This window comes from Protomyctophum parallelum, assembly GCF_964188405.1.
Source record: "Protomyctophum parallelum genome assembly, chromosome: 12".
Classification (NCBI taxonomy): Eukaryota; Metazoa; Chordata; class Actinopteri; order Myctophiformes; family Myctophidae; genus Protomyctophum; species Protomyctophum parallelum.
In genome coordinates, this window is record NC_139712.1 from 6,364,893 (window position 1) to 6,389,420 (window position 24,528).

A 24,528-nucleotide genomic window follows, 5' to 3' on the forward strand; every position below is an offset into this window, starting at 1 on the left:
ATTCACTATCTGACACTTCAGACACAGGATGGACAGGCAGGCAGGCAGACAGACAGGCAGGCAGGCAGACAGACAGACAGACAGACGGGCGGACGGACGGACGGACGGACGGACGGACGGACGGACGGACGGACGGACGGACGGACGGACGGACGGACGGACGGACGGGTGTTCGGGCGGGCGGACGGACGGACGGACGGACGGACGAATAGATTCACTATCTGACACTTCAGACACAGGATGGACAGACAGACAGACAGACAGGCTTAGAATACTTGTATAGAATACTTTTGTACTTTTACTCAAGTACACCTTGGCTTACATGGAGTTACTGCTCATGATTATACTCACACACATTATTGGTTTAATATGAGAAAGAAACCAAACATAAAGCGGTGTCTCCCAGGGCTCTGTACTTGGTCAGCTCCTTTTCCCCCCCTCTAGTCTCCTCTACACCAAATCTCTCTGTCTCAAATAGCCGATCTACAAGCTACACCACGAGTCCTGAAGCTTCCTGTCTGAACAGGTCTGATAACTCCTGCTTCTGAACATCAGTGTGATCTGAAGTTATAGTTTCACCCATTCTGACCTGAGATCAGATTCATACGAGGTTTTCCACTGGACACACACTGGTCTGATGATTAACCCATTCTGACCTGAGATCAGATTCTAAAAATGTCAGTCGTTCTTCGATTTTTATAAAAATAGCAGACCTACAAGCTCATAGCGCGCCACTCGGTGGCGCGCTATGAGCTTGTAGATCTGCTATTTTTCAATAGCTAAAGCATGACATGATGCTAACACCAAAATGGGTTCCCGTTCAGAATGGGTTTCATCTCCTCTGGTTACGACTCTGGCCTGGACACTGGATTACGTTCTTATTATTTACACAACAGAATTGTTATAGACTGTTATTAATTGTAAAATGTGATCATATATAGCGTGAGTGGAACTAATTAACTCAATGTCATTCCCTTCTCTGTAATGACTCTAATAATAAAACAATAGTAAGCATCATAATGTTCATTTATTTCATTAATTTATGAATACTATTTTCAGGCTATCACTTCATTATTCCAGTATAGTTTTAAGAAAGCTTTTCACTAAACATGTTTTACTGCTTGTGATGTTGCTTACGCTTCTTTATTGTATTCTATTTTATTTATTTTGCTTTTAATCCTTGTAGCACGTTGAGATCCGTAAGAATGTAAAGCGCGTTATAAATAAAATGCATTATTATGATTATTATTATAGTTCTCATGTCAGAGGGAAATACGCTCAGTCAAATTCCTTGTACGTGAACATACTTTGGTTTTAGCTAGTTTTGTAAACACAAAACAGTTACAGGTTTTTTTTGTTGTAAAGCCTTGCTATTTATATTTTAGTAAACTAAAATGTTTAATCAATCATAGGTTTCATTATTTCATTAGTTTTACTTAACTTTACTATACTTTTATTACAATATTTTTTAACCCATTCTGACCTGAGATCAGATTCTAAAAGTGTTTTCAAAAATAGCTAAAGCATAACATGATGCCAACACCAAAATGGGTGCCCGGTCAGAATGGGTTAAAGGGTGCATTTATACTTGTATCTTTACATTGTGGTATTTCTTTCTGGACCACTGGTTGAGAACCACTGTTTTAAATGATTCCCAAGCACACAGGGTGTAGGCACTCTATTTAATGGGTTAGTTGTATTATTATTGTCTCCACCAGGCCATAGGCATGGGGGGAGAGTATGTTTGAGTATGTTTTGCACTCCGTCCGTCCGTGTGTGTTTGTGTCCGTCCGTGTGTCCGTGAGCAGCTAATCTCGGCCACCGTTAACCCGGTCGATGCCAAATTTTGCACACACACTCCCTGGATGCCAACGATGAACCTCTGCCCCAAACTTTCCAGAACGGCCTGTTATAGCGCCACCAGGAGGCCGCTTTGTGCAAAACAAGTTTTTGCACAGTACACCTACAGATTTTGTCCAAACATCACGCAAATTGGTACACAGTCTCTCTAGAGCCATTCAACGAAACCTGTCTTTCACATTTCTCACACTCCATCCTGATTGGTTAAGATTGGCTTCCAAAGTTCACAGGAGTGCTCAGTTTCAAACAAAATGCTGCAAATCATGAACACATCGCGTGATTTCCGTGAAATTCTACACCCACATTCCCACTAGGCTGAGGACGAAATGCCACATGAACAATTTCAACTCAGCCTCAAGGTGGCGCTATAACTGGCCGAAAAGTGTTTTTACCTCTAACTGCACGGATCTGTGGATAACTTTGTATGCCAACTCCCTAGAAGCCAAGGAAAAACCTTTGTCTGGATTTTTTCACATCTGCTCTTTATAGCGCCACCAGGAGGCCCACATATGTAAAACACATTTTCTATTATTACTCCTTCAGATTTTATCCAAATTTCACGCAAATCGGTACACATGATCTCCATAGTCATGTGATCAAGACAGGTTTGTTTGATTTCTCATATTCCATCCTGATTGGCCACGATTGGCTCCTACAGTTTTCAGGAGTAGCCCGCTTTGTACAAATCGCCACAACTCCTCAACGCAGCGTCCGATTGCGATGAAACTGTGCACGCATATTCCCACTATAGGCTGAGGAAGAATCCTGATGGAGACCTGTGCCCAGAAGGGCACTTTTTCTAGTTATTAATATTACTGCTACTACGCCCTCTCCTGGCATAACCATGCAGTTACTTTTTTACAAAACACAATAGCAGAGGGTGATACAAAACAGCCAAGACATGAACCTCACAAACATTGGCCAAAGGGTGGCGCTACAGCGCTCAATTGAACAGTTATGAGAAGAACTCATGCCCCGTTTAGATTCAGCCATAAAACATCAATACACGTCATGTGACAGACTTGACACTGTGACCTATGACCTCTGCCTCCAACCATGTTGAAAAACATTTTTGAATAGTTTAACTAGCTGACTGAGAGTGACACACACAAGTTATACATTTGAAATATTGGTCTACAAGATTGGCCAGAATATGTAATGTATTTGAATATCATTATTAATATTATATATATTTAAAGAAATAAGTAGTAGGCTATATTACAGTACACTTTACACCACTGTTTAGAAGATTTAGAAGATGGAAAAGAGTTGGCATGAGGAGTTAGTCATATAGTCACAAACAGAAGTAAGGTAAAGGTAAGCATGTATTTCCACACAGCCAGGAATTGTCCTTTTTATTAATTGGGTCGTCCACTCACAGTTAACAGTCTTTGTATTGAGTTTGTGCTTGAAATGTACTGTAATTCTGCAAACTGTTAATACATATTTCAATCAATCAATCAATCAATCAATCAATCAATCAATCAAAACACCACGCCACCATACAGGCTCTAATGTCTAGCCTCCATGGATGTACAGTACAACAGTGCCCCCCAGTGGCAGAAACATGCAACTGCACCAAATGGCAGCATGGCAGAGGACAACTTGAAAATGACTTGTTGTTGTTGTTGTTGTTGTTGTAAAAATGGCGGTAGTTTTTAATAACTTGATGCGTTGGTTTTGTGTTGTACCTGTCAAATATTTGTTTTTAAACATTAAATTATTATACTCGAATATACATTTTTTCCCGTATTTGAGGAATATTCGGAAATCTAATATTAATTTACCAGCCCTATTATATTGTATAGTATTATGTTGTATACAGTAGACTACTGTATACAACACAATACTATACAACACAATACTACTGTCAGTAGTATTGTGATGTATACTATACAATTACAATTTACAATTTAGGCATTTAGCAGACGCTCTTAATCCAGAGCGACTTACATTAAGCAAGAACAAAAAAGCATGGGAAAACATTTATCAAGAAACATGCGTAAGCTAAGAAAGTAACAGTGGCATATCTATATAATGAAGCTATACATATAAACTATACATCTATACTACTATGCTATACATATGTACTATGACGTGCTATGACTACATACAATGCAATTATAGTGCTGTCTACATAATATGCTATAAGTCTGTATCAAATGCTATCTAAGTCTACAGAAATGCTATCTAAGGGGGTGGGGTAAGTGCTATGGGCCATGATGGAGTCTGAAAAGGTGGGTTTTCAGACTACGGCGGAAGATTGGGAGTGATGCTGCAGTTCTGACTGCAATGGGAAGTGCATTCCACAGTTTTGGAGCCAGAAGGGAGAAGAGTTTGGGACGTGTGGAGCGTTGTCCCGGCGTTTTTAGTGAGGGTACTTCCAGCTTCCCTGCGTTGGCTGATCTGAGTGCGCGGGAGGGTTTGTAGGGTTCGATCATACTTGCAAGATATGGGGGAGCCATGCCTTTGGTTGCTTTGAATGCCTATAGTGAATGACTATAGTATTGTGTTGTATACTATAGTATTGTGTTGTATGCTATAGTATTGTGTTGTATACAGTAGTATTGTGATGTATACTATAGTATTGTCACTATTGTGTTGTATACAGTAGTATTGTGTTGTATAGTATTGTGCTAAATACGAAATACTATAGCTCCACACGGATTAAATGAGGAATTTGATATCAAACCATTTCTGGGTTGAATAACTTTGCTTTTAATTTTATATATAATTTTTAAATATTTAATACTACTACTACTAATAATTTTTTTTGGTATATTTGGTATATAGTATTTTTTATTGGCCTAAGATATTGTCTATATATTCATGAATCCACGTGCTGACCGGCTGAAAGTATTGGGCAATTTATTTTTCATTGGTGTTTCTTGTGACCCTACCATTAATCACTTTTCACGTTGATCCTTTGTTTTTTTATGTTTAAAAAAATAAAAGAAAGGAACAACAAGTAATTGTATAACGATAAAGGGTGTGGAATAGATGTGATGATGAACTGAAAGACTGTGGAGCTAAAGGATAAACTTAACCCATTCTGACCTGAGATCAGATTCATACGAGGTTTCCAGTGGACACACACTGGTCTGATCAACCCATTCTGACCTGAGATCAGATTCATACAAGGTTTCCACTGGACACACAGTGTTTTTTCAAAAATAGCAGACCTACAAGCTCGTATCGCGCCACTCGGTGGCGCGATATGAGCTTGTAGATCTGCTATTTTTAAATAGCTAAAGCAACTTTAGTTTTTTTCAACCAAGGTTCATGTTTTAGGTTGTTATTAGAGAAAGTAAAAGATGAGTGTTAATTTTCTTTCATTTGCTGCTTTCTTTAGTTTTAGGGATTTTAGCAGTTTTTGACAGGGGGGCGGGGGCATTCGAGCATGGGGCTAAATATGTATTTTTTTACAGAATATTATGGCGATTCATTTTTTTTATTATTTACTATAGTCCTAATAAACCCCAAGAAATTACATCTGACCACAGCAGATCACAGGATCTACTGAATGTGACAAACTGACATATTGAGCCTATACACACAGTATAAGCCTTCCCCCAGTAGGCTACCTTCATATTCAGTAGATCCTGTGATCTGCTGTGGCCAGATGTAATTTCCTGGGGTTTATTAGGACTATAGTAAATATTACAAAAATAAATCACCATAAAATGTTGTAAAAAAATACATATTTAGCCCTATGCTCGAATGCCCCCGCCCCCCTGGGGCTAAAATCCCTAAAACGAAAGAAAGCAGCAAATTAAATAAAATTAACACTCATCTTTTACTTTCTCTAATAACAACCTAAAACATGAACCTTGTTTGAAAAAAACTAAAGTTGTCCTTTAAGAAGGTATTCAAAAACAAAGTATTAAAATGATCGCTACACAGAGTATAAAGGCTCAAATCAAGTGAAAAGGTTACTACTGTGACTATTATTAGCATATTGTTTTGCTTGTTTTTTAGAAAAAATAGCATGTAAGTGTTTATTTTATTATTTTACTTGAATATGACATTGTTCAGTAGAAATTAGCTCTGGTCCATAGCTCTAATTTTGCATTAGAGCTATGTTACTCTCAACTTCCGCCGCTCGCATGAATGCAGAACAGCCTCTACTCTTTAGCGTAAATAAAAACAACGCTTTTGCTACTCACCAAAACAAAGGCGAGTTGTGTCATTAGAAAGCCTACTTTCCTTAGTGGACGCACCCCCCCACCCCCCCCAATATCAGTAGAGGGCGCAGCGGAGTAACTAAAAATGTTTTTTTTCCAGTGGAAACAAAATCCCCTTTTGGCCAAAAAGTACAGTGCAGAGACAGGGCTCAGAGTGCGTCCACTAAGGAAAGTAGGCTTTCTATTGACACAACCCGTGTTTGTATTGGTGAGTAGGTCAAACGTTCGTGAGATTTCCACTAAAGAGGAGAGGCTGGTCTGATTTCGATTTGAGATTTAAAACTGAAAGTCCCATAGCCTTCTGCGAAGCGGAAGGTTATGGAACAGAGCCAAGTAGAGATAAGATGAACTGTTTTGTTTGAAAACCTGTAAAAGGGGTATACATATATATTTGTATTTTTTATTATTTTAAGTTAACTGACAAAAGGGTAGACGTAATAAGCCTAGGCTTCAGTCTATACCTTTTTTTCAGAATAAGAAAAAAAAAGATAATAATAACTAAGAATGTTTTTTGTATGAAAAAAAAAAAAAACTAATAAACTAAACTAAATTAACAGCTATGGCAGGCAAAAATGTCAAACTTTCCTTTTGCAGCATAAATTATGTGACATATCAAACTAGGGGGTTTTCATGAATCTGAATCCATTCCAAGCATTCGTTTTGCACAAAGAAAACACTCCTTGGGCTAAAAACGGCCATAGACGTCATGACATTAATGTGATGAGGTCAGCACATGTTGGGCACATCTGTGTGGCTTATGGCTGCTTTTAGCAAATGGATTCAGAAAAGCAATGTCCTGCTGCCTCCTGCAATTATGTCCTAATTATAAACAGGTGGTACACAGGGCAGGCGAGTGATTATCTTATCTAACGAGCACTTCCAGACTCCAGCACTTAGAAGAAGAATCACCTGCAACTTAAGGACACAAAGTAGCTCTCATAACATGTCTACAGTGGATTTTAATGAAACAAACACTTTGAGGATAGAAAGAGGATAATCAAGCTTTCCGTACAGCTGCAATGTTGGTGAGTTTGATGTTGTTTTAATACAATCAGAGAGGAGTTTTATTTGTGGATGAATGGGCTGCCATTAGAAGTTGCACCTAGGTTAGTAGCACCCTGCCATTAACTTACATGGTATGATGGCCACGGTCTGCATATTATGGAGAATGACACAACCCACTGATTAGTTTAGTGGGTTGATTAGTAGAGTATAAAGGTCTGCCGTATGTGTCAGCTGGTTGTCTCTTAGCCCAGTGCTTACAGCCAGTCTCTCTCTGACGCCCTGTGGAAATCCCTTCCGCAGCCCTCTGGTGATATTCTCACTCCCATGCGAGTGTTTACAAATCCCAGCAAATAAACAAAACGACGTAACTATACTCACCGACAAAAGCCTGCTAGACCTTAAGGTAAAAGTCTATTGTCGTATAGCTGGGAAGCGTCTCAGGTCCCCAGCTTCTCTCTAAAATGCACTTTTTGTGCCATTTTAATAACGCAACTGAATTTACCGGGGCAGAGTCATTTCTTCTACTACGGCATTTCCGGGTTTTGCCTGTGCCGATCTGGTTGGATTCATTTTATTTAATGATTAAAATAGTGCATTTTAGAGAGAAGCTGGGGACCTGAGACGCTTCCCAGCTCCGAGAATAGACTTTTACCTTAAAGGTATATTCAGTGATTTCACTCAAAAAACCTTAGGTTTCGTTTTTGGCTGTGGGACCCAGCCTTTCGTCCAATCAGGATAGAGAGTCAATAACGAAACCTAAGGTTTTTTGACCCCCAGGGGTTAACTGGGGACAGGGAGGAACTCCTTATATGGCCAGCACACTCTATAGTAGGGAGGATTATCACAACAAAACAAAAAAATAAGTGATATTTGAATTAAGTGAAATCACTGAATATACCTTTAAGGTCTAGCAGGCTTTGTGTCGGTGAGTGGTGACCAGGGGGGCAGTCAGCCAGATATTTCGTGAAGCCTCATTTGAAATCGGTAGTTCATATAATGGCCTGTTGTGGTGCTGGACTGGACCCAAAAAGCCCCATAGCTCCATAGAGGCCCATGTATTTTGGCCCAACTTCACCTAGACTGTATTACCTTAATAAACATGGTCATGAATACTTTCTTCTTCCAGTCACTAGTTTAAAGTCTCATTTCTAATGTCATAATATTATTTTTGGAAAATTATGGTCCCATTAATTAAAATAATGACCATAAAGTCGCGTATGTTCTGAGGGGCGTGGCTACCGTTACCGTCTATGATCGGGATTCCCCTCCCACTCAAGAGTCTACTCCTCCCACTCGAGTCAAAATAAAAACCAACGGAGAAGAAGGGGGGAAGTCCTGCCTCGTTGTCTGGGCAGCCAATGGCCAGCTGGACCCAAACGGAGCCAGCCAATGGCCAGCTGGTACCAAACGGATCTAGAAAGATGGCGACTTACATCAGGAATTAGCATATCATTACAGGCTTCATTTTACGTTCATGTTAGACCCGGCGAACGCTTTGTCCATATTGTTTACAGTCTATGGTGGTGACGTCGTTTTGTTTATTTATTATATGTAACTATATTACTCTTGATTCCAAGTAATAAGTAATGTCATAGTATTACTATTTCTAATGAGTAATAAGTAAAGTAAACATATTACTCTTAAGTAATATTGCCCCAGATGACAGTGAAGTGACAATTTAAGGACTTTTAAGACTTTTATAATGCCTCAAAGGCTCTAAAAGAAAAAATACCATTACTGCATCAAAAGTAATCAGCAAACCATGCTATAAAAACTGGTCAAACTGGTGAAAATAGCCGAACTACAAGTTCACAACGAGCTTGTAGATTGGCTATTTTCACAATATTTATCTGTGGAACCATTCTGTTGCTTGTCTGGGTGGGGGATCCCCAGTTCAAATATGATTACTTTGGGGGTCCTCAGAACAGGGGGTCCTCTCAAAACAGGGGGTCCACAGAACAGGGGGTCCACAGAACAGGGGGTCCTCTCAGAACAGGGGGTCCACAGAACAGGGGGTCCTCTCAGAACAGGGGGTCCACAGAACAGGGGGTCCACAGAACAGGGGGTCCTCTCAATTTCAAGGACCCCCAGTTTGACATGCATTAGTCTATGGAGTATGGACCCCCATTTAATGGCATTTATATCTCTGGGACCCCCAATATTTATATTGTAACATCAATAATAATTTAACTTTAGAGTGTAGGAATGGAACCAAATGGACCCTAACCGCTTACTCAAATAAATGTTACTTGTAACAGTATGTATTTCAATGTATTTCAATATTGCAGATACAGTACAAAATGTGATACTTTTTCCACCACTGCATATTGCTAGAAGCTATTAAGACTTAATAGCTCTGCTCATCATGGGCCGACGCAACCTGGTGGTTGAATAGCTACTCCACACTCCACAATAAACCTGTGGGTGTGGCTGAGAACCTGGGGGTGTGTCTGTGGGTGTGTCTAACATAGATACCTGTAGGTACCCATGGATGTCATTTTGAGATCTAGGAAGAAACGGAAAGGATTGTACTGTATATCTGGTTGGACCATATCATGTATAACCTAATTCTGATCAGTGTTTGGGTCTATTGAATTACGCCTCTTGTGCAGATCCAAATAAAATAAATCAAATGTGTGTGTGTGTGTGTGTGTGTGTGTGTGTGTGTGTGTGTGTGTGTGTGTGTGTGTGTGTGTGTGTGTGTGTGTGTGTGTGTGCGTGCGTGCGTGGTATTAGGGAGGTGTTTCAGCTTTCCGTGCACGGACAGAACAGACACATGTGGTGATTTGAAGATTGGGCATCATGACTAAGTCTGTGAATCTTTGGGTGTCCCACACGATTCAATTCGATTCCGATTCTTCAGGTCACGATTCGATTCAAAATCGATCTTTTCGATTCAACTCCATTATCGATCCAAATTATTGTAAAGGTTTTAAAGGGTAAGACCACTTTTTTTGAGGTTTGGGTTGTTTTCTTACCTTATTATGGTCAAACTAGTCCAGTCCAGGAGTTATTTCGCTCTGTTGTGTTGTTTATTAGCAATTTAAGAAATAAAAAATAGGGTCCATTGACTTCCATTGTAGCGGGGAAACAGCTCTCAAAGTCACTCTTTTAGCACATGAACGAACGCAACAAAAGCTGATTCTGACAGCTTATGACATCAGGAAAACTCATGCGGTTTTATTTTTAATAAAAAATGTCAACGTTGTCTTGTTTTGATTAATTTGTGTAGAACGAAGATCTGGTAGGTATGCTTACGCTAACCGAATCACTTCTGTTTTCACGTGACGCGGTACTACGATCCGATTGGTCCAACTCTAACTGCAACAATCTGGAACAGCGCACTTTATCCTCCGTTCTAAAAGTATCGTAAGCCTACAAATTTATAACTGCTTGCCGTGGGTGTCTGTGTCGGGGGTACTGCTCGACTGCAGATGGATTTGGTGCTCTCAGCGTACAACACAGGCAGCCAGCGTGCTTCCTTGTTTACAAATGAAACCGGGAACGGAAGACCGCATTGCAGCTTCAGTGTCCCTCCAAACAAAATAGTACCTTTATAAATATACGTTAAAACACGAAAATAAAACCGCATGAGTTTTCCTGATGTCATAAACTGTCAGAATCAGCTTTTGTTGCGTTCGTTCATGTGCTAAAAGAGTGACTTTGAGAGCTGTTTCCCCGTTACAATGTAAGTCAATGGGGCTCATTGGGCTGGTATTTTTATAAAGCTATTTTCTATAAAACTGCACAATGGAGCGAAATAACTCCTGGACTGGACTAGTTTGAACATAATAAGCTAAGAAAACAACCCAAACCTCAAAAAAAGTGGTCTTACCCTTTAAGGTAAATCCAAGACATGTACAAAGCGTTTTTACTTTTGAGTCTGACACTCAATACATTCAAAGTTAAAACTGCTGTAATATAAATAGAATTGGTAGACTTAGGCTAGGAGGTAGTAAAAATGCACACATGCATGGTATGCAGAAACCCATAAGGTATTACACAGGTACACTTTGAACTCACTAACTTGTAGAGCACACGTTTTTTTAGTGGTGCAACCACTTCTACATCCAGCATGCAATGTCCATGTACCTGTGTACGTGTGTACGTGTGTACCTGTGACCCTGTGTGAGCACGAGTAGTGTGCGCATGCGTGAAATTGGAATGAGAGAAGTATGTGACATGGCTGCCACCTGCTGGACGCAAACGATACAGAGAAGAAATTGGAACGATACAGAGAAGAAATTGGAACGATACAGAGAAGAAATTGGAACGATACAGAGAAGAAATTGGAACGATACAAATTGGAACGATACAGAGAACCAATAGACGGGAGTTGCACCACTTGGTTCACACTGGTGTGATTTTTATTTTACAGTTCACATTTTACAAATAATGCATGCTTTTTGTGTCCATATAACTACGCCCAAAAAATTGTTCCATGTGAGGGTCAAAGTTGAACGAAAGTTGCGCTAATATTTTAGAAATAGGTCAACAATACAAATGACGTTAGTTTTGTGGAGTAATTTACTTTTACTGCGTGGGCCCCTTGTGCTCCCCCACAAAATGACCGGAACTACTTAATATTGACCAAAACCAGAGCAGAACTCCCACCACGGGACTCGGGCAATCAATTAATGCAGTTACAACCACAATATTAATGGCAAGTATACATTTCATACAGCTTAAGTTCAACAAATCTTAATATCCCTTTAATTTACATTTGACTAACTTCCGACTAACAGTCCGACAGGTATTATTCCGACAACACCGACGGTTACAACAGACCCGTGGCCGGGTAAAAACTCATATGTGGCTCCCGACATGTTGCGGCAGGTTAAAACAAAAATGTGGCGGGTTAAAACTAACCCGTGCCATCCTGTGAGGTTAGTTTTGGGTGTTGTGTAGAGTTTCTCATGGCTGTAGATCTGTACACCGGACCAAACACATACACCACATGTTTGCGTCACTGATTGTGTTACTGCTTTTAGTTTATCTGGTAAAAGTTTTAATCTTCTGCTAACAAGGTTATCAGCAGTTCGATATATCCATGTAAAATACACACACACACACAAAGCCTAATCTGCTTCTACGTCTTGGTGGCACCTCGACCCATGATGGACTTCTTAGTGTTTTTCTCAGGTTTCAAAATTATTATATAACACTTTGGTCCAAACAGCGCCAGCAAAATTCCAAAACTAGAGGCTAGAATAGCAAACACCTCCACGACGTCTGCATATTTGCCTGGAGAGCTGATATATGCTGGTATGAAGGCTATCCACACGGCGCAGAAGATCAACATGCTGAACGTGATTAACTTGGCTTCGTTGAAGTTGTCTGGAAGATTCCTAGCCATGAATGCCAGGACGAAACTGAGAAGTGCTAGTAAGCCTATATAACCTAGTAACACCGCAAAACCAACTATTGATCCCACATCACACTCATAGACTATCTTATCACTGAGGTACTGTGTGTTTTTATGAGGAGTCGGTGAGGCAGACACGAGCCAGGCTATGCAGATTATTCCCTGGATTGAAGTAAGAATCAGAACTGTTCCTCTCTGCTGTATAGCACCAAAGAACTTCATGATGCCTGCACCCCCAGGCTTGGAGGACCTGAACACAGCCAGCACCACCATAGTCTTTACCAGGATGCAGGAGACACACAGCACAAAGCTGATCCCAAATGCTGCATGCCTCATCTGACAAGTCCAGAGTCTGGGACGGCCAATGAACAGGAGTGTGCACAAGAAACATAGTTTGAGTGACAGCAAAAGTAGGAAGCTGAGTTCTGAGTTGTTGGCGCGGACCATGGGCGTGGCTCGATGATAGATGAAGATCCCCAGGACAACGGCACAGACGAGTGTTCCTAGCAGTGAGATGGTTGTTAAGGAGATCCCCAGGGCCTCATGGTAGGACAGGAACTCAATGCTCTTTGGGACACAGCGGTCACGCTGGGGACTGGACCAGAAGTCCTCTGGACACACTGTGCACTCTGTAGAGTCTGACAAAGTGGTAGGAAATTAAAGGGACAGACACGTGTCTTCTTATAACCTTCTGTACATCTACTGTAGCTACATTATGTAACCCTACCTGTCTCATTGCTGATCTCTCCCTCAGAACACGCGATGCAGTCGTAGCAGCAGACCGGTTCTCCTTTCCTTCTGGCCACACGGGTTCCAGGAGAACAGCTCTCACTGCACACCGACCGAGGAGGCTGCAGAGGACAGTAAAGAAAACCATCAATCTCTGTCCAAACTAACTTACATTCACACTACAGTATGAAATAACTAGTTATAAATCATCAATCTCTGTCCAAACTAACTTACATTCACAGCATGAAGTAACTAGTTATAACTTCTAGAAAGCCAAAGACGTGACCTTTGAGTATTCAAAGTTCCAGAAGATTTTGTCCTCGTCGAGGATGAGTTCTTCGCCTGCCGCGGTAGATTTCTTGACCACGCCCACGTGTTGAACCTCCATACGTCCGTCAGGGAGCCAGGCGAAGTTCATGATGTCCCAGATGGGCAAGACGTCCCCGTTCTCATCGAACGACACGTCCTCGCCGAACGACGTGGTGAAGTTGACCTTTTCCACGTAATACACAAGCTACAAAGTACAACTAATGAAGCTGACGAGATCGACTTTCAAAAACCTACTTCTCGAATACAATAATATGCACAATACATTAAGATGGACCGTTGTTGTATAAACTACACCCTTGCATTATTTACAACACAATAATGCCAGCCATCTGTGCCTGAGGGATTGAGCTGAAGTATGGGTCTTTGTCTTCGGCATGATTATTTTTTTATCATTAATATAACTTTTTGGTTGATGAAAGGTCGATCATTAAACATTTTTGTAATGATAGGGACTTAATGAATAACTGCATAGACCCTTCTGATAGGGACTTAATGAATAGCTATGAATAAAATAGCTATATAAATAGCATAGACCCTTCCAAGTATATGCATTAGTCCATTAGAAAGAAAGGGCTATTGTTTTCAGCATGACATTATTTATAACACATTAACATTTACTAAAGGCCTATTCATAGTCTGGATTTATTTATAACACATTAACATTTACTAAAGGCCTATTCATAGTCTGGATTTACGGTGGTGAGGTGACCACCGGAGCTGAAATAACGTTGAGCTTGCTGCTCTTATTGAAGCATCCCCTGCTAATTATGAATTTTCATATTCCATGAGGCAGGGAAAAACAGGTGGGGGGACAGCCTCCATATTCAGCACTGCTCTAAATAGTAAGAGTATATCCTTTGATACATTTATTTCTTTTGAATATCATGCCTCTATCTTCAACTGCCAGTCCCCTGTCCTAACCTTAACTTTATATAGACCACCAAAGAAAAACTGCCCTCTTTTCCTAACAGAATTTGCCGAGCTCCTATCCATAATTAACACAAACTACGATATGACAATCATCAGTGGAGATTTTAACTTCCATATAGACAATGAAGCTGATACACAGGCTAATAATCTAATCACTCTATTGTCTGACATGGGATTCGCTCAACATGTGAGTGGCCCAACCCATGACCGCGGCCACACCCTTGATCTGGTCATTACACGGGGCCTTACTGTAAATATTTTATCAATCACGAAAGTTGCTTTCTCAGACCACTCCCTCATTGAATTCTCTGTATGCTTACCAGTACCACAGTGCAATACAAACCGCCTGGTGAAAAAGCGACACCTCGACTCAGATGCCGCTGACAAATTTATAGACCACTTTAATAATGTACAAACCCCTGATACACGCCCGTCATCAGTAGATGAACTGGTTTCTGTTTTTAATATCAAGCTAAGGTCTACCCTTGATTTTATTGCGCCTGTCAGACTTAAGAAGGCCCCCCCAAAAGAAAAATCACCATGGAGAAAAAATGAAAGCGTAATTGAAGAGAAAAAAAACTGCCGCAAAGCAGAACGCAGATGGAGAAAGACAAGATTACAGGTTCACTTTGAAATTTTACGAGAACAACAGATCTTATATAACAAGACCATCAGACAAGCCAGGGGATCTTATTTCTCTGACCTCATCCAAAAAAACCTGCACAACCCAAAGATACTTTTCTCCACTATTGATGGCCTAATAAACCCCCCTCCACAAACCACATGACCTTGCAACACAGGAAAAATCAAACGAGTTCTCAGCCTATTTCAGGGAAAAGGTCACTTCCATACGCATGGATATTGCCAAAACAAGGACAGCAAACACTGCCATAAAGTCCTCTGCACTTTTCAGAAGCACTTTATGCCAGTTCACCCCAGTAGACACCAAAATTGTTAGCAAAGTGGTAAGGGCTCTAAAGTCATCTACGTGTTCCCTCGACCCTATCCCCACTAGCTTTTTTAAAACAGTTTTTAACTGCCTATCTGGTGAGTTACTAGAACTAATTAATAAATCCCTGCTTACCGGTATTTTTCCTGGATCACTCAAAAGTGCCTTAGTAAAACCTATCCTTAAAAAGCGAACACTGGACTATCTGGTTCCCAGCAACTATCGGCCCATATCCAACCTCCCGTTTTTAAGTAAGATCCTAGAAAAACTAGTTTTTAATCAATTAATCTCATTTTTAAACGACAATGAAATGCTAGAGATTTTCCAATCTGGTTTCAGAGCAAACCATAGTACAGAGACAGCACTAGTAAAAGTACTAAATTACCTAAGAAAAAACACTGATGCAAAAAACCTCTCCGTTCTTGTTCTTCTGGACTTAAGTGCAGCATTTGACACAGTAGATTACGACATCCTCCTGGACAGACTCGAAAACTGTGTTGGCCTCTCAGGAACAGCTCTCGAGTGGTTCAGGTCCTACCTGACTGCTCGTGATTTCCGAGTAACACTTGGAGAATACTCCTCCGACATCGTTGAGCTGACGTGCGGTGTCCCCCAGGGCTCTATTTTAGGCCCCATCCTCTTCAACCTTTACATGCTACCACTTGGCTCAGTTATCAGAAAACACAATATACACTTCCACAGCTATGCCGATGATACCCAATTATACATCTCCATATCCCCAGGTGACCTTACCCAAATTGACACCCTCATAAACTGTATCACTGACATAAAAACATGGATGTCAGAAAATTTCTGCAATTAAATGAAGGTAAAACCGAAATCCTCCTTGTCGGTGCAAAGGCCGAAAGGGATAAATTATCTGCATACCTTAAAATAAAAGCACTTCACACCAAGGACCAGGTGAAAAACCTTGGTGTTATTTTTGACAGTGACCTGAACATGGAGGCTCATATCAGAAACACCACAAAAATATCATTTTACCATCTGAGAAACATTGCCAAAGTCCGACCATTCCTGTCCCAAAATGACACCGAAAAGCTCATCCATTGTTTCATCACCAGCAGGCTTGACTACTGCAATGCTCTCTTGTCTGGCTTACCCAAAAAGTCCATAAACCGGTTACAACTGGTCCAAAATGCAGCTGCCCGCGTGCTGACAAAGACCAAACGCAGAGCGCACATTACACCAATTTTAAAGTCCCTGCATTGGTTGCCTATATATTTTAGAATAGATTTTAAAATTATTTTACTTGTTTTTAAAACACTAAATGGAAATGCACCTATCTATTTTTCAGAAATGCTTCCAAAATATGTGCCAGGCAGACCACTTAGATCATCCAGTGCTGGTCTCCTAGAGATACCAGAGACCCCAAAAACAAAGAAATATGGCGAAGCCGCCTTTAGCTACTATGCCCCTGTGCTGTGGAACAGCCTGCCAAGGGATCTACGGTTCTCTGAATCTGTGGACATTTTTAAACGAAATCTTAAAACACACCTTTTTAGCATTGCTTTTACCTCCTAGATCAGGGTTCCCCAATTAATTTTCCTCAAGGGCCATATTTTGACTAGCGTACCAGGCTGTGGGCCGAGTCTGCACGCGCGAGGTCGAGGTCTTGCCCTGAAAATTCATTTTCAGGGCAAGACCCCATTTGAAAAGGATGCCCAGTTTGACATGCATAGGCTACTGACCCCCATTTAATGCCATTTATATCTGGGACCCTTTTTTTTTTGAAATTCTTTCATGGGCCACAAGGGGGCGCTCTGTGGGCCGCAAATGGCCCGCGGGCCGCCTATTGGGGTACCCTGTCCTAGATCATTACATGTCCTTTTCCTGTTTTTAGTCTCTCCTTTTTATTATTGTTTTTTCTTTGTTTTTTTTTTTTTTTTTCTCTGCTTGTTATTACTATATATGTAGTTGATGTTTCCTTGCTTTGTTTTTTGTTGTATTTATGCATATATGTATGTGTATGTATATGTATGGTATATGTATATGTATATATGTATATATATTATTATTATTACTATTATTTTTTTTCCTGCTCTTACTGTAAAGCACTTTGAACTGCACTCGCTGCCTGAAAAATGTGCTATATAAAATAAAGATTGATTGATTGATTGATTGATTGATTGATTGATTGATTGATTGATTGATTGAGCGGTGGTGAGGCGACCACCGCTCCGGCGCTGAGGTGATCACCGCTCCGGTGGTGAGCAGACCACCGGAGCTGAAATAACGTTGATCGGTGGTGAGGTGACCACACCGATCCGGTGGTGAGGTGACCACCACTCCGGTGGTGAGGTGACCACCGGAGCTGAAATAACGTTGAGCGGTGGTGAGTAAAAACAGAGAGAAGGGCTGGAGCGGTGGCGGTGGTTTGCTCTTCACCGCGGCTCAGTGACGTCATGTTGTAGTTGTAGTAATCCAGACTATGTATGAGCCTACCATTTAAAAAAAAGTTTATTTTTCCATCCTACCATTTTTCATGCAATTTACCAATGTCACATTTAAATATGCATTATTATTCTAAATTCCAGGTCTGCTCAAGAGGGTCTGGATCAATGACCTCCAGGTGTACACGAAACAAGCACGCGCGCAAAAACAAATCCACGCTTGCGTTGTCGTACCGTGACTTCTCAGAGCAAAAAAACGCAGGTCTCAGTGAAAATGAACTATATAGGCGTGTTTTATCGCTCCCCGTCAGCAAGGCCCTTAAGAGACTAAAGTGTTAATGAATATCCCACCTGCCATGGCTGTATAGTCTGCAGAGTGGCACAGCTGTGCCCAGGGAAAGGCCCTCTTCCAGGGACACACTGCAGCATGTCATGGAGGCCGTGGGCCAGAGCGTACACAGCCTTGTACGTGTTATACTCTGGTCTGAGCTCAGACAGCTCGTCAAACAGGGTGGTCTCTGCTGTTCCCAGGTCCTCTTGTCCAGTACACACCCTTCCACCAGCGTCCACCCACTCTGGTGGAAGGGGTGCAAATTTACACCGGAATGTGTGCTCCCAAAAATGTCTCACCTGAAAGAAACGCAATGATTATACATAGCAGACCTATAGGGGCCTACTGCTTCCAAAAGCTAATGTGAGATAACGACTAAACTGGTAACTATAATTGTTGACGGTTTTAAGAATTTGCTGAAAACGTATTTATATTTAGTTTGCATTTTGACCTGTGAAATGAAATGTCTACCTGACCTATTTGTGCAGGTCAATGTTTTAATTTGATTGTTTTATTTTGTACCTTGTTGTCCACTGTAGGCTACAGCACTTTCTTTTGGAAAAGGCCTTTATAAATAACATGTACTTATTTACTTACTTATGTAGGGCCCTGTTAATACGTATGGTTTTAATGTCATCTATTTGTATTTAACTAAACATTTTGGGGGGCATGTTATCTTTAACCCTCTAACACCCAGCGTTGCTTTTTAGCAACAATTTTATTTTATTTAATTACTATTTTATTTTATTTTTTCTGTTCTTTTTTCACCTAAACGTCATCAGTGATGTTCATTGCAATGCCATTTCAATGCCATTGGTCATGATATTTGCATATAAATACCCCCCACAGAGGCTGGCATTCACACAAATTAAAAATGTCTGGACAATTTTGAACATTTTTTAACCTAAGACTTTTGACCTTTACCCTAATAAAAGTAGGTAAAATAATTGTAATATATGTTTTTTTGTGATCATTAGAATGTCTAGAACATGTTTTATTCATTATTGTGAAAGATATCCCCAAAATGTAAATTATTAATTTATTATATTATTATATCATTATTAATAATTATACATTTTTCATCAAACTTTTTTTATTTTATTTTTTTCAACATATTTTTTTAGTCTTAGTCCTAGTAGTACAAAGTAGTAGTAAGGTTGAAATCTAGTTTTTGCAAGTAGAAATTAATGCGGGTGTTAGAGGTTAAGGAGGGGTGTAGGCTACCTCACCAGCATTGTGGGAGGTTTTGGTACATTGTGCCCAGTTTGCGGGTGAAGAAAGGAGGAAGAGAAGACAGGTCGTCATCGCTTTAGTTTATTATCCTGCCCAGTGGCATAAACTGTGTTTCGCACGTTCATTGACGACTGCAACTCAACCACAAAGACATACGCTGTGCACGTGAGTGCAGCGCAACTTGTGCGAGCCGTGGCGGACATTAAACTGTCACTAAACTTTGGACAAAGCTTGTGTTCGAGTGCCTGTTGCCGAGAGGAGGAGGAGCCCCGGCGCTTGGAGGGACTGCGCCCGGCTGCAAGTGCCTGCCATGCGGGCAGTATCTGAGGGTTCCCCCGCGTCACAGTAGAGAGAGGATTAAAGCCATACGGCTGTGTCGTTCTACAAGTGGTTCGTGACTTCGTGAGTACTGTGTGTGACGACAGGGATTAGAGTACAAATATTGCTTGCTATACCAAACTGCAGGACTGATAGTTTATGTGAACCAACTGGGCCCCAACGAATTATACATCCAATCCCTTCGTGGTAGGCTATAGGTTATTGAACTGTAATACTGGATTGGACTGGGTGTTTGAAAAAGGAGACTTGTGGCGCCATCTATAGGGGGTTTTCTCTGTTTTGGGATGGCATGTCTGTTTGGGAATTCATGCAGAGGGTTAATTATTGTTGAAGACAAATGTTTGAAAGGTTCTCTTGATTTGATACTTCCTCACCAGTGAGGTTAAGGGATAGGTATTGATTTATTTTTGTTTTTGAAGTACAAAACCGTTTACCATTTATTTGTGTTGGCATTTAAGGTATTTTGTTTGTTTGTTATTGAAACCATTTATTTTCTATTGTGATACTTGCTGGTATATTATTCTAAAACGGCTATTGCATACTGCCATTTAGTTGAAAATGAATAGGTTTAGTTACAAACATTTGATTCAAATTAATTCCGGGAGTAAAGAAAACAAAACAGAGTTGGTTTACATTTTAAAGCACAGGGATATAACATGTTGTTGTTTAAAATATTTGTTACACAATATAAACACACACACTCTCAGTCAGACAATTAATAAACGCATGTTTTGATGCTTTTAATTGTTGTGGACCTGTGTGTCTGTTAAGGTAAAGGTTGTCATACACATTATTTGTCTAAATAATGTTCTGGGGAAGTGCAGATGAATTAGCCCTGCATGGTCCAAGGCTTACAGCGAGTCTCTCTCTGACGCCTCGCGAACCGCCAGCAATGTGATCCTGGCGGTTCGCGAAATATGGAAATATGACCAGAGGGCTGTGGAAGGTACTTCCACAAGGCGTCAGAGAGAGACTCGCTGTAAGCCTTGGACCAGGGCTAAGTGCAGATATACCATAACTGGTGTGGTATTTCCACAGTGGATGCACCGCGCTGTTTAATCACTACAAATGAAGAGGGAAATGTTATTGGGTTTATTTTCGTGTTCTGTGCAGTGCCAGTCAGGAAGTGTTAGCAAATTCACCATCAGCCACTAAGAACTCGGGATCCTGTTTTAACCCATTTATAGGCCTGACGTCAACAAAAACAAAAAATGTCTTTTTTAAACTCATGTTTCTATATCAGTGGTTCTCAATATTTCCTGTCAAGGACCACAAAAACTATATGTAATTGGCCGCCGACCCCCATCTGAAAATATGTTGTTCCAGGGACCTCCCCCATGCAGAGGCAAAGATTTGAGTTTAAAACTGAAACTCTGAATGAACATATTATTCAAAGATTTGCTAAATTGTAACATAACGTTTAAAACACCAAAAGGGGTTCCCGCCCCACCCAAATGGGTTAAACTGTTAATAGTGTAGCCATCGGTTTGTACGGCACAGATACTGTAAAAAATCCTTTAAATATCGTTTATGCCTTTCCTGTCGTGGTGGTGGTGGTGGCTCAGGGGTAGAGTGTCTAGATGGAAACCACAAGGTTGCCAGTTCGAACCCTGTGGGCTCCCCCAGAGTTACTGTCAGGCCCGGCGCCAGGATGAAATGACAGAGGGGGCAATCGGGGGTAGGTATTGGACATGAAGACAATGCGCCACATTTGCATATCTATAGAGGGCGGAGGCGCACGATTTCGTTGGCTTCCTTCCTTTCAATGCCTGGAAATGTACCATTGTTTTGTCTGTAACTATTTGATCTAAGGGGGCAAAGAGGTTGATTTAGGGGGGCAAACACCCCCTTTGCCCCCTCGTGGTGCCGGGCCTGGTTACTGTCGAAGTGTCCTTGAGCAAGACACTGAACCCCTAATTGCTCCTGATGTGCAGGTTGGTGCCTTGCATGGTTTCCGCTGCCATCGGTGTATGAATGAATGTGTGTGTGAATGGGTGAATGTAATGCACAATCTATGTAAAGCGCCTTGGATAAAGGCGCTATATAAATGCACCCATTTACCATTTAACAATAGGGTTACACTTACTTACTTACTTACTGTATGGGGCTGTCACACAGAACTGTGATTCTGCCTATGAGGGCAGATTCTGCAAATGCTTTTCAACGGGAATGGAGTGGTTTGTTGCAGATTCATGCAAAAAAAGGGGGTATTCATTTCAACTACTTAGCCTTTTGTGTACATCCCAGACATTTTGTACGTGGCTTGATTCAATATTTTGTGTGTATTTTCTTCTTTTACAAATAAACGATGGGGTGCACACACAAGCCACATTAAATGATAAAAATGACCCTTGTGGCAGCGGTGGCCGAACGGTTTGCAGAGCGGTCTTGATATCGAAAGGTCACTAGTTCGTATCCCCGGACCAGCACGTTAAAATTACCACCGCTCAAGTGCCCTTTGAGCAAGGCATTGAACCCCTACCATGAAATGTTCTATGAGCAGGGCCTGGCTGTAAACAAGTTCTTGAGCTTAGTCCAGTTACCCTGGGTAAACATAGTACCTTTCCTTTCCTTTTACCCCGGGAGAATGTTTATGGAATATCATATATACAGAATTACTCACTATGGAGTTTTCATTTGTAATGTCATCATCGTGAGGATGTATTTTTGACAAGAAGTCCTTGAATCCTGGTATTTCTCCACGGTGGATGGCGACCCCTAGTGTGCCCGCCAGGTATGGCATGTAGTGAGGAGCGTGGAACTTAGGGTCTGACGCCCAGCCCGCGGCCGCTAACCATAGCAGACCGGTCACTTTCTGTCTTAACACCTGTTGAGGGTGTGGAAAGACACACACACACACACACACACACACACACAAACACACACACAATAATGTATGATATAATGAGGCAATGCATTTCCTTCAGTGTAACTTATTTCAGAATCCTTATAACCATTATTATATCATAATATGAAACGATACAAACATACATGCATGCATGCATACATACATACATCTCAGGACGCCTCTGCCTTGCATAGTATGGTTTAGCCCATTCTGACCTGAGATCAGATTCATACGAGGTTTCCACTGGACACACACTGGTCTGATTAACCCATTCTGACCTGATATCAGATTCTAAAAAATGTCAGTCGTTCTTCGATTTTTCAAAAAATAGCAGACCTACAAGCTCGTAGCGCGGTGGCGCGCTATGAGCTTGTAGATCTGCTATTTTTCAATAGCTAAAGCATAACATAATGGGTTCCCGTTCAGAATGGATTAAGTATGCGGTCTAGCTTAAACTTGGACTCAGGGGGGTGGACGCCTCTGCCTTGCATAGTCCCCAGTGAATAGGCAGTTTGCCCTTCACTGGTAACCCTATTTTGGACTTATTGTCTCCACCAGGCCGAAGGCATGTGGGGAGAGTATGTTTTGCACTCCGTCCGTCCGCGTGTCCGTCCGTTTGTGTGTCCGTCCGTTTGTGTGTCCGTGTGTCCGTGAACAGCTAATCTCGGCCACCGTTAACCCGGTCGATGCCATATTTTGCACACACACTCCCTGGATGCCAACCATGAACCTCTGCCCCAAACTTTCCAGAACGGCCTGTTATAGCGCCACCAGGAGGCCGCTTTGTGCAAAACAAGTTTTTCAATGCCATATTTTGCACACACACTCCCTGGATGCCAACCATGAACCTCTGCCCCAAACTTTCCAGAACGGCCTGTTATAGCGCCACCAGGAGGCCGCTTTGTGCAAAACAAGTTTTTGCACAGTACACCTACAGATTTTGTCCAAACATCACGCAAATTGGTACACAGTCTCTCTAGAGCCATTCAACGAAACGGGTCTTTCAGATTTATCAGACTCCATCCTGATTGGTTAAGATTGGCTTCCAAAGTTCACAGGAGTGCTCAGTTTCAAACAAAATGCTGCAAATCATGAACACATCGCGTGATTTCCGTGAAATTGTGCACCCACATTCCCACTAGGCCGAGGACGAAATGCCACATGAACAATTTCAACTCAGCCTCAAGGTGGCGCTATAACTGGCCGAAAAGTGTTTTTACCTCTAACTGCACGGATCTGTGGATAACCTGGTGGAGACCTGTGCCCGGAAGGGCACTTTTTCTAGTTTTTAAATATAATTATGATTTTTTACGATTTTAATTTTTATGATTTTTATGATTTTTACAAAAAAGCCCCCCTTTTAAAATGCATACACACATACATACATACATACCTACATACATTTCAGAGGTTTTAGCAGTTTTTAAGGACCCACTTTTAGGCCAGTGCACCAGAGCAAGCTCTTGCCTTTTTTTAAACCCTACCCATTTTAACCAAATACATACATACATACATACATACAAACAACATACATCTCAGAAGTGGAAGCAGTTTTTAAGGACCCACTTTTAGGCCAGTGCAACAGAGCATGCTTTTGCCCTTTTTTTAAACCCTACCCATTTTAACCACATACATACATACATACTAGGGTTGGGTGACGATACGAATACATCGTCAATCGCGAATATACGAATCCAATCGCCGAATATTTTTATTAGGCGATTTCTCGGGACGATTTAGCCCATTTCTCGGGACGATTTAGCCCAATTAACCTACAGTATAAAGTGTGAGCAACATGTGAATCAATTTGGCCCAGCAAAGTAGTAACAGCGGCCGGGTGGAAATCACCTCCTCCGTTATAATGTATGCTCCCACAGTCCCCGCACTCAGCAGCATCAGGCACCGGGGCACGGCACTTACGGCAGCCGCCAGCCAAAGTAAAGGCTGGGAGCCTTGGTTGCTGAGGGAGGCTGTACATGTTGTTTAAGCTCCGGAGTCCAGACCCATGCAGTTT

The 24,528-nt window shown here is 41.3% G+C and overlaps 1 protein-coding gene across 1 annotated transcript in view; it reads right to left on the reverse strand.

The window, feature by feature from the left end:
• Nucleotides 1-12,138: 12,138 nt before the first annotated feature.
• The window catches only part of LOC310867480 (extracellular calcium-sensing receptor-like), a gene marked incomplete at both ends in the record, with an annotated part of 73,757 nt that continues 61,367 nt past the window's right edge, over nt 12,139-24,528 (reverse strand). Inside the window, 5 exons of the mRNA XM_083777595.1 lie at nt 12,139-12,449; nt 12,648-13,052; nt 13,142-13,265; nt 13,430-13,636; nt 18,115-18,338. Of these exons, the coding sequence (XP_083633721.1) occupies nt 12,139-12,449; nt 12,648-13,052; nt 13,142-13,265; nt 13,430-13,636; nt 18,115-18,338 (1,271 nt within the window). The remainder of the gene's footprint in view (nt 12,450-12,647; nt 13,053-13,141; nt 13,266-13,429; nt 13,637-18,114; nt 18,339-24,528) is intronic.